Source organism: Gastrolobium bilobum, unplaced genomic scaffold (genome assembly GCF_033153095.1).
Source record: "Gastrolobium bilobum isolate Gb01-03AN ecotype WA unplaced genomic scaffold, APGP_CSIRO_Gbil_v1 utg12578, whole genome shotgun sequence".
Taxonomy (NCBI): Eukaryota; Viridiplantae; Streptophyta; class Magnoliopsida; order Fabales; family Fabaceae; genus Gastrolobium; species Gastrolobium bilobum.
In genome coordinates this window covers 281,770-293,614 of record NW_026897471.1, presented here as the reverse complement: position 1 = coordinate 293,614, position 11,845 = coordinate 281,770, and the positions used below count along the sequence as shown (strand labels likewise).

The 11,845-nt window shown below is 34.7% G+C and overlaps 1 protein-coding gene and 1 non-coding gene across 2 annotated transcripts; one reads left to right on the top strand and one right to left on the bottom strand.

Moving 5' to 3' along the window:
* The first annotated feature begins 1,724 nt into the window (after positions 1 to 1,724).
* Positions 1,725 to 1,831, top strand: LOC133307188 (small nucleolar RNA R71). The gene has a single exon (XR_009751013.1). It is a non-coding gene; the product is annotated as a small nucleolar RNA R71 (small nucleolar RNA).
* A 5,468-nt stretch (positions 1,832 to 7,299) lies between these two features.
* On the bottom strand, positions 7,300 to 8,628 carry LOC133307181 (protein ENHANCED PSEUDOMONAS SUSCEPTIBILITY 1-like). Its single transcript, XM_061507638.1, has one exon. It carries the CDS (start codon positions 8,626 to 8,628, stop codon positions 7,300 to 7,302), a length of 1,329 nt encoding a protein of 442 aa, XP_061363622.1.
* Between the last annotated feature and the right edge of the window lie 3,217 nt (positions 8,629 to 11,845).

The following is an 11,845-nucleotide window of genomic DNA, read 5'->3' as shown; positions in this document are numbered from 1 at the left end:
TACTGGCCAGAGAAATGCAGGATTTACATCGTCTATTACCTACCTCAGTGCAAGACACCAATTGCACCCACCCACAGAATCATCCTATGGCATGTCTCCTACATACACAGGTTTACCGTCTAGGTGAAACAACACATGCATATTATAAGGCACTTGCACATAACAACTCAACAACATTTCAAAATCAATACATGAAAACACATCATGCATATAAACTATCCCCCATGGGGTATGGTGGAACCAACAATGGCTAAACCGAGGACACGAAAGCTTACCTCGCAAGCTAACTGTAGAGAGATAGTTGTAGGATTCAATTCACGAATTCATAGAGATTTACAAATTGACAATGGCATCAAGTTAATGCTAGCTCCAAGATCACACAGTGCCTTACCTACTTCAGCATTCCCAATTGATATAGGAATGCTAAAGCTGCCTAGATCTTTAAGCTTTGGAGGCAACTTCTTTCGGATGATAGCATTGCATTCCTCAGTTAATGTAACCATCTCACATTCCCATAACTTACGCTTCCTTGATAGTAGATTCTTCACGAACTTTGTATAGTTGGACATGTTTTCTAGAGCTTCAACAAAAGGGATGGTGACTTGTAACTTTTTGAAAATGTCTAGAAACTTCATATATTGTTGCTTTTAAATCTCTTGCTTAAGCCTCTGAGGGTAAGGAATACGAGCATAAGGTGAGAGATCCAAATGCTTGTCTTGCCTTTCTAGAGCTTTCTTCTTCTCCCACTAGAATTCCTTTTTTTTAACTTTCTCCGCGTTGCTCTTCTCAACTACAATTGTTTCTTTTTGTTTTTGTTTTTCTTTCATCTCATCTTCAACTATAGGATCCGCTGCACTATTCTTTTCTTTAAAGGTCTCTTTGGGTTGAATGACCTTCCCACTCCTAGTAATAATATCCTTGCAATGCTCTCTAGAATTAGTGACTGTATCTCCTGGAAATGTACCTTGAGCTCTTTCAGAAATCTGCCTTGATAGCTGCCGAATTTGAGTCTTCAGTTTACTTATGAAATGTTCTTGATTCCATAATGTAGTCCTAGTCTCTTGCATGAAGGAAGGTGTTCTCTTAAGGTATTTGTGCCTTGAATGTAATCAAATGTGGTCTTTGAGAGTTGTGCAAGAGTCTTCTCTAACTTAGAGTTATTACTCTACTGTGTAAGAGGTTGTTGCACCAGAAGAGGTGGATTCAGTTGATGTGATGACTTGTAGTTTAAACCCGTATGATTCTTCCACCATGGGTTGTATGTATCATTATATTGATTCCTCATAGGGTTGCTCTGATTCTTTTGATCATACCAGATCCCATTTACTTGAGCAGATTATGGTGCTCCTATCACATCACACGCTACGGAAACATGTTCACCAACACAAACTTCGCAAATCACTGTAGGAGTGTTAATGTAAGATACTTGTTGAGAGACTAACCATTTGGTAAGAGCATCTAATTATTGTTCCTGATTCTTATTCATTTGCAATATCTATTCATTTTGAGCCAACAATGCATCATACCCTTCCAACTTCATGATTCTAGCTCTCCTTTATGGTACTGGAGCGTTATCAAACTCTTGAGAAGCTAAGGACTCAAGCAACTTACGTGCATCTTCTGGAGTCTTGATTTTCAATGATCCTTTCGAAGCGGCATTGACCAAACATCTTAAAGCAGGTGTCATCCCAAAAAAGAAAATGTAAGCTTTTTCCCAAGCCAATAGTCCATGTTGTGGACACTTCATTAGTAATCCTTTAAACCTTTCTCATACTTTATAGAGTGATTCACTATCCTTCTGAGAAAAGCATGAGATATCAGTTTTGAGTTTAGCCAATTTAGAAGAAGGAAAGAATCGAGCTAGAAACTTAGTTGAGAGATCATCACAGGTTGTTATGCTTCCCTGAGGTTATATCTGTAGCCAATTCCTCGCGTCTTCCTTCAGTGAAAAGGGGAAGAGCCTTAGTAAAATAGCATATCGAGATACTCCAATCATCTTCAAAGTATCGTACAAGAGCAGAAAATTCTCAAGATGAAGATGTGGGTCCTCAACTCCTCCTCCACCAAATTGCTCTATTTGAATCAATGACAACAATGAGGGCTTGATCTCAAAGTTGTTAGCATCTACGTTTGGCCTAACAATGCTTGATGTCTACATAACTCTAGTTGGAGTCTGTAATCTCCAATGTCCTCGAAGGATTCTAAATTGGGTTGTTATGAGTCATGGTTTCCTTTTTTGGTTTCGTAGAGCTTGAAGCTTCTTTTTCTTTTCTTTCTTTAATGATTTTTCTGTTTTTTCTAGTTGTCTTCTCTACCCTGGGTCGAATTGCAAGGATCGTGGATTAACAGTACCTCGCATAAATCAGAAAATAAAAAAATTGAGTAAAAATAAAAATAATAAATGAAAATTAAAAAATAAATTGCAAAAAATTAAAAAGTCTAATCAAAATTGCTTATAGCTCCTACTAATGTTGAAAATTCTAATCCCCGGCAACAGCGCCAAAAACTTGTTGCGACTTCTGCAAGTGCACCGATCATAAAAGTAATAAAAGTGTATGTGAGTACGAGATTGTTCCACGAGAATTAAAATTAAATCACTAGTTCCCTATTCACGCTTTATTTGGACAGAAAATTATGAGAAACTTTGAATTTAAAACTAAAATTGATCAAAAGCATAAGAATTTAGAATTAAAAACAAGAAAATAGAAGAAAGTAGTTTTAACAATCAAGAAAAGCATAGGTAGGATTTCAATTTCCCCAATTCCCCCTTTATATTATGAATTAAATCATTAAGTAATTGCCCTTAATATATTGCCAATGGATTCATCTAATTTATTTGAGACTCAAACCCTTGACACCCCAATTCTATATAATCTTGAAGGAATCCTAGTTCCCTAGCTATTCCTCAAGAAAACATGAATTCAAATCAAAAATCACACAATTGCATAATTACCGTATGTCTATCCCTAAATCATAAGGATTATGATGAATTTATCAATTCAAAGTTCATGTACCAACATCTCTATTGTCATATAACTCCCCTAGATCAATATACATGGAGCAAACTCATAGAAAACATTAATAACAGATAAATTCATCCAATTATAAAAAGGAGAATTATAGAGACAATTTAATTCATAACAAAAAAGTATCAATTGGGTTCCATCTATCCTTAACTACATAAAAATCTAGCTTAACATAACGCAATCAGAAATAATAGAAAGTGATGAAAATCCCCCAAACTCTATTGGTGTGATGGCATGGTGAATCCTCAAAACTCCCAGCGTGTTCTTGAAATCAACTCGCTTCTGATGCTCCAATGCATGAAAAACGCGCTTCTATCACCAAATTAGGATTCCTCAATCAGAATTTTCAAAAGCTCCTTTATTAGTGTTGAAAATCTCCTTTTATAGGTGTAAAGTTTGTGCCCTAAACGGATTCAACAGTATGGTCCTAAATTTGAACCGTGTTAGCGCGCTAATAACACCTTGATTCTCTGCCTGAGCGCGTTAAAGCGCTCTATTCAAAAGGAAATTTCTTCATGATAGCGCCTGTTAGCACGATGAAACGGGCTTTAGCACGCTCTTCCAGTCTTCAATTTGCTTATGGAATGTGTTATATGGACTTTCTTTGATCTTCAAGCTTCTCCTCTAAGTTCTTTACTTCATTCTTGCCTAAATTTATGTCAATTCACCTTCAAAACACGCAAGAACAAATTACGTTAGATCAAAATCCAACATTTATACTTTTTCACGATAAAACCTAAGTTTTCATGCATTTGACTATGTGATTCATGTGATATTAGCCCTAAAAACATGATAAGCTAAAGGTTTATCAGGACACTGTTGAACAAATGCTCAAAGAAAAGTAATATGAAACCCACATGCAGACAATCATAGGAAATAACATCATTTATCAAACATTAAAATATTGTCTTCAAAAATTTAGATTTCACAATAAATAAAACAAGAAGTTCAAGCCAAAAATACCCAAAGAGATATAACCTAGAAATAAATTAAAATACAGAGAAAAGACCAAATATTAAGAGATAGATCTAATAAGTGAAGAAAAAATAATTACTTGAAAAAAGAACTTCCTGAACGGCAACATCATATATAGTATTCTATATGGCTAGAGTGTGTGTTTGTGTGTGTATTGATAAACCTTTGATTTACCATATTTTAGGCTAAATTTTATGAGGAATATGCAGTAGATTGCATGGAATTCAAGGTTTTACAGCATATAAATCATAAGATAATAATTTGAGCTAACATTTTGATTTTCTTTGCATTTTGAAGGTAAAACCACACATATTGGTGCTAAAAAGTGATGAAGAAATCATGACAAAGAGTTGTAGCTTAATATGTACCAAAGGAAGCCAAAATAATACAAGTCAAGGGCCAGAAAAGCACGCTCAAGCACACAGAATGGACGCTCGAGCGCGTCCAGGCAGGAAAATCAGCTAAAATGAGCAATCCAGGGCGTTCAAACGCCCAACAGCACGCTCAAGCGCCCAACACTACAAGAGTTTACCATCGAGGAGCACGCTCGAGCGCCCAGTTGGCCGCTCGAGCGCGTATGGGCAGACAACTTCAAGCAATTCTGTGCACAAGAGCACGCTCAAGCGCCCAGTAGCGCGCTTGAGCGCTTAATGCGAACCCAATCAGCCCAAGATTTGATTTGATTTTCTAATTGATATAGATTTGCAATATTCTGAATAAAAGCGAAAACAAATCAATCTTGATTTATTAATGGATAGAGATTCATAGGGAGATAGGATGGAGAATTAAAAGATATGGCTTAAAAGGTTATAAATAGGAAGCTTGGGGTCAAGGGAATACACAGACACACCAAGGAATTACACAGAGACCTGAAGGAGGAATCCTGTTGCGGAGCGTTGGAGCACTGAGGAACCAAGTCAACATTACACCAATGGAGGATTGAGGTTCTCTTTTCTTTATTATTGTTTTTCAATTCAGTATGCTAGGCTAAGTTTTTATGTAGTTAGGGGTAGATGGAACCCAATTAAATCTTTATGTTTATGAATTAAATTGTCTCTGAATTCTTCTATTTCTATATTTGAATGAATTTATCTATTTTTAATACTTTCTATGAGTTTGCTACTTATAGATTGATTTAGGGGGATTGTATGACAATAGGGATGTTGGTACATGAACCCTGACTTGATAAATTCATCATAATCCTTGTGATCTAGGATAGACATAAGGTAATTGTGCAATCTTTAAATTCCTGATCTTAATGCATGTTTTCTTGGGGAATAATCGGGGAACTAGAGTTCTTTCAAGATCACATAGATTTAGGGTAACAAGGAATTGAACCCTAATTAACTTAGAAAGAATATTGGCATTATATTAAGAGCAGATTCTTGACTGTTTAATTCATAGCATAACGAAGATATTGGGGGAAGTTGAAACCCTAACTACGCTTGTTTTTAAATCGTTAAATCACTTATCTTTTCTAATTGTTTTTTAATTCTGAATTTTAATTTGCATGTTATTAATTATTTTCAATTTCAATTCTTCTCATCTCAACCTTGATTGTCCAACTAAACCGCGATTAGCGAACTAGTGTTTGAAAATCCAATCATTGTGGGAACGATCTCGTACTCCGGTACACTTTTATTACTTAACGACCGGTGCACTTGTCGAGTCGCAACATGTGTATAGTATTCTATATGGCTAGAGTGTGTGTGTGTGTGTGTGTGTGTGTGTGTGTGTGAGAGAGAGAGAGAGAGTACTTGCAAATAGTCATTTACCTCAACAAAAATGCTCGAAAAACAGTAGACAAGCACAATGATAATAACCTTGAAAGTAAAGATAGTGAGAGATAAAGAGAGATGAGTTGGGGACCAAAAGCTATAGTAGCAAAAGGGACGAAATGATCTTCAGTCACAACCTCACAGGGAAGTTTATGGGTATGATTGTTCGTTAAGGTAAAGGAAAAATATGTTTGCAACGAGAATGGGGAAAAGTGGCTAAAATAGTTAAGGGAATTACCCTACAATATTATAGGAAATAAATTTTATTAAAAAATACAGGCCAGCTCGAAGGCTCACGGGCCAGGCTTTGCAAAATTGGTCTGTGGCCTGATTTTTAAAGAGGCTTTGTATAAATAGGCACAAACTTATTCTATTTGTTAAACAAGCCAGGCTGGGCCAGAGGCCCCTAACAGGCGATCTGGCCCATTTACATCCCTAGACATAACTTTGTATCATTTTTGATGAAACGACATTGTTTTAATGTAAATTTGGTCACTTTTTATATTCTCTCTCCCATAAAATTAGGAAGAAGAGGAAGTGGAGGAGGGAGAATATAAAATATTATCAATTATACACCAAAATGACGTCGTTTCATCTAAAATAACATAAAGTTATGTCATTTAAAATGATGGGCTTTGTGTTTCTCCTTTCACAGGAGAAGAAATTTTTTCCTGCAAACACATATTCAAGGTGGACCCCATTGTAAAAAAAAAAAAAACTAACACACAAATCGATGTATGAATAGCAAGAGAAGACACTTCTCCTACAACAGGAAAAATGTTTTCCCCTGTTTACCAAAAAAAAAAAAATATTTTCCCCTGAAATGATAAACATTTTCCTCTAAAACAAAACATATAACATGGCATAGGTATGTCATGTCTTTCCTCTTCTTATATTTACTTCACCCTGCGTTTCTCTCTTTCTATTCACCTAATATTTTTACCTTCTCTCTTTTATTTTAAACGTATCTATTATTTGAACGTTTTTTGTCTATTATTCCAACACATACAAGTAAATATTTTTAATTTACATTTTTACTTATTTAATGCTTTTTTTATTTACATTGAAGAGTTCAAAAGCTAAGGAAACGACTTTTACGCTTAACATTGGTTTGACATTGTCCTTTTATGCTTGTCTATTGCATGGGAAAAGAATCATTCTTCTCAAGTGAAAAGTGCATTTTTCGTATACATCGTGTAATAAAATTATCCTCTTTTATGTACATAATAAAATTATCCTTAATGAACAAAGAACGTGACCCATGAATGGAACATGTAACCGTTTTTAGTAATATACAACGAATTAAGAGTTGATTAAGAAAAGAGTTTTCTGGAGAACAAAGATCACAGCACAATCTATGAACGTAACGGCATGGCATAGTCGTTTATTCCTTACAGAAACCGAACATCAAACCTTTCTATCATGGGTAAGGAATTGAACATCTATGTATTCATCAGTAAACAATACATACCCAAGGATCGGAATTGAAATAAACTAATATTATTCATTGAATTCATTTATTAGCTGGAAACGGCATCCATGAAGTCAGGGTCATTTCCCATGGCCTCCAAAATCTCATAAGGAAGGCACACTTCAATGTCGATGCTACCTTCTTCTGACCCAGCAAACACAGTAATCTTTCCGTTTCTCTTATTTGCACTGCCACTTCTCACTGCCACAGGTTTTCCCCAACCAAAGTCGTTACCATAAACATTGAACCTTGGGGAACTGCTTGTGGCCAAGGAATTACGACCGGCCACGCTACTCTGCGAAAGAAACCATGGGGTTCTAACCCAAGACTCATAGTGGCTCTTCACCTTCTCATCAGTGTACGTAGCTATCATCTTGTTCATCTCCCAAGCACACTTGCCGAGTCCACCCTCAAGCAGTTCCCCTGCTTTCATGGTGACACCACCAAACATAGCAGCGTTTCCAAAATAATCCTCTGGCAATGGTGGAACCGTTCTGGGTCTAAACCCTATCATCATGAGATAATGGATCTCTTCTTGTGGGTCATGACGTTGGCAACGGATCACAGAGCGCCAAAGGTGAGTTAAAAGCGCTTGCAGAGAAGATATTCTATCTGTGTTGGCCTCTGCATTAGCTTTTGATTTGAGTTGCGAAATTTTCTCCTTTGTGAAATGGAAGACCCTCTCAGGTGGTGAATGTGGTTTTAAGTTTTCAGGGTGTTGTTTCTCTTCCTTGTTTGTGAAATGAAATCTTATGGGGCAGTCAATGCCATCAAGAAACCAACGTTCAAGTTCAGGGACTTTTGATATTTTTTGGTAACCACGTGAGATTTCAGCCCAAGAATTTATGAAAAGCCAAAACGACTTGCCGTCAGCAACCACGTGGTTGATTGTGCAGCCAATGAAGATGCCGTCAACTAGCTCAGTGACTTGCACTGCTAGCAACGGCTGTGATGTTCCTTCATAGTTTTTCATTCCGTTGAGTGGAAAGAAGGAGTGGACAATGGGAGGAACGTAGTTTGGTTTTTGGATGTCAGCAACACTAGTGTTCTCTGCTACAGCATGAACAAAAAGTGCACCAACGTTGTTGCACGCGATGAAAGCGGAGCAAGTGTTACATTTGTGTTCTGTAATGATGAGACGGCCTGTGAGGGGTGGAAAGAATGCAAGAGTGGAGGAAAGTGAGTGTTTGAGGTTCTGGATTTGGATTTGTGTGTCTGGTGTGTTGTTGGGATTGTGAAAAAGAAGCCCTTTTTGGATGGTGTCAACGGGGAGGAGCTGGATATCCCATGGGGTTAAATTGATTTTCTGAGTTGAGTCACCATTGTTGTGACTCGGTGCTTGAATTGTACTGGTGGAGATGACTCGGATGACTCCCATGCTGTTAATCTTCTGGTGAAGCTAAGCCAGAGCTGTGTGTATATATATAGTGTAAAAGCAGAGTCTAGAGAACCTTGGATACACCACTCTAAAAGCTAGTTCAAAGGTTGGGCACTTTCCAAAAGCTAGTTTGGGAGTGCCCAAGTCCTCGTAAAGACCATATTAGTTGCTCATCCAATCAATGTGAGACTATATATCTCAACACGCCCCTTCACACAAGAGCCCTTTAGGCTAGAAGCGTGGAAATTGCACAGACCCATTTTTGGTTTACCTTTTGTGTTTTTTTTTTTAATTCCACTTTAAAGCGGAGAACGGTGAGACTCTGATACCATGTAAAGAACTTTGAGATACACCACCCCATAAGCTAGCTCAAAGGATGGGAGTGCCCAAGACCTTATATGCTCCTATATCTAAAGTAAAAAAAAATGATGGTCGAATAAATCTTTAGTGCTACTTTTGTATCAAGATTCTGTGCATCTCATCAATCGGAGTATTACATATCATAGGAGAGAAAAAAAAAATATTTCTATTGGTGGAATGTACTGACATACAACAATAACATCAAAGATTTATTGGTCCGTAACGAGTAGTTTGCATGAGCCGAGGTGATATGTTCATATTATATTTAAAAAAATAGAAAAAAAGTGGAACTTGTGGCATTAATTATAAAAGGTATAATAAATTATGTTAATTGGATTTTTCTTTTTCCATGTACTAGGGGTGTTCGCTGTCTGGATTGGATCGGTTTTGGAAGAAAAAATCATCTGATCCAAACCTTTCGGTTTGATCATATAATCATCCATTCGGTTTGAATTTTTTTCCAAATCTGATCCGATTCAATCCAATTTTTTTCGGTTTGGATTGGATCGGTTTTTGATTTTTTGAAAATCTTAAAATTTATTTCATGATTATTGTACAAATAACATCTTTTGTATATATTGGCTTTGTAAAAAAAATTGAAATAAAAAAGCATTAGTATATTATAATATAGTTTTTTTTTTTTGCAATGAGATATGAAGCTCTACAAAGATAAAATTTTGTTGATGAGATGTGACTAGATTTTTTCTTGGGTTTAGATGATGGGTTAATGAGTCTTGGGTTTAAAAATTTTTAGACTATGATTAAGGAAAGATCCAAGTAGGTAGAGGGAAATTAATATATTGGATCAGTTTGGATTGGATCGGTTTTCATCAACTTATCCAAAAACCGATCCAATCCAATTAAAATTTGTGGTTTTTTTCTATTTTTTGTTTTTCGATTTTCGGTTTATTCGATTAACGATTTTTCGGTTCGGTCACCACGGTTTGAATCGATTTGGATCGGTTGTTGAACACCCCTACCATGTACCATGCATAGTGTGGGCCTTTTGATTTTGATAATGTAATATTTATAATGTTTGATAGTAATAATTTTTTTATCAAATATTTGACTTAAATAATGCATAACAACATGTTAGGGTGGGGACATATTAAGACACGAGAGAATGGGTACGAGTGGGATCCACTACGTCAACTTTGTAATTGTACTGTTTTGGCTTTTTGTGGTTTTCATGAGATTTTCTTTTTCTTTTTTCTGAGGAGAATGTTTTTAGTGATTCATGTTACGTAATTCATCTCTTAAAATATAAATAAAACTATTCATCTAATTATAATTACACTTTTTTGATTTTTTTCATAAATGCAATTAGATAATTGTGTTTCTATTTCAAGTGAGCGTAACATGTATTAAAAGAAGATTAAAATTATTTATAGCTGTTGAGTAAAATTCTTTTTTAAAATTTCATTTATATTCTGTTTTGGCACTCTATTATAAGAAAATTAAAATTATTTAAAATTTATTAAAAATAAATTTTCTTGATTTAGTATTTAATATTATAATTTTCAATTTATTTCGAATTAATAGTGATATTTAAAAAAAACAATAACATACTTATATCAGTTAATAAAAATAAAATGATTTTATTTGACCAAATTTTATTAAAAATATAAATATTTTAAAATAAAATATTAATACACATGTAAATTTCAATTTAACTTTATATATATATATAATTGACAAACGACATAACATCAATTGTATATATATATATAATTGACAAACGACATAACATCATTTTAACTTTATTAACTAAATTGTATAAGTCAAAAATTCGTCAGGTTATAATATTTTAAAATTAATAATAATAAACTTAAATAAAAAATAAGAAAATTATATGCAAAATTAAATTAATAGATAATATAATTTTCAAGCTGAGTACAAAAATTTATATATATTGTGCCCGCGCTGGAGTCTGGAGAGTAACTTGTAGTCATCCAGATTCATCATTATTTTCTTATTTTAATTATTTGCGATTAAATTAGTTTATTTTTGTTTTAATTATTTAAAATTAATTATATTATTTTTTGATGAATAATTTCTTATTCAAATTAAGATTTTGATTGTATTTAAAATTTCAATAATTGAAGTGTCCCAGCTAATGTGTCAGTGACTCAGTGTCATCCTTAATACTCTTCCTCTTCCATTGGAAAGGATTCTCTATTTCCAATCTCTGACCCGCTTCTAATGAAAGAGAGAGCTATTATGGACTGCTCTTCATCTTTCTCAGCTAACCTTGACTACGTTTCGTTACGTTTTCCGTTTCGTTTTCTTTTCGTTCTAGTTACGTTTCTACTATTTAGTTACGTTTTATTTTCGTTTTCCTGTGACTTGTAAACCCTACGTTCGATGGGTGCCGTATGTCCCTGAATTATCAATTAAGGCAAGTGACTCAATTTATTGGTATTAACATTCAATCCAAAACATTAACAACAAGCAACCAATTAGACAATTTCCAAAAGCAAGCAACTCATAAAACCAAAGCAAAAAATCAATCAAATAAGTATAGATAGCTCAATCTAAACTCACTCTTCATCGGAATTCTTATTTCACTCATCACTCAAGTGTTTAGAGTTACGTGTTTAACTTAAACTTTCACTGAATCAATATTATTATAGGCTTAGTTATATTCTCACTCTTTACATTTTAATAACATGCACAGAAGATCAAGAAATCTTTATTTAGGATATAATGGGGCATGGCTAACGAGAGCATAATTAAAGAGAAATATGGCTAAAGAATTGAAGCACAGAAGGATCATGGTATAAGTGTAAACAATTTTTGAAAAGCAAAGATGGTTAAACAATCACAAAGAAGGGATGAATTGTGTGTTACTTTTTCT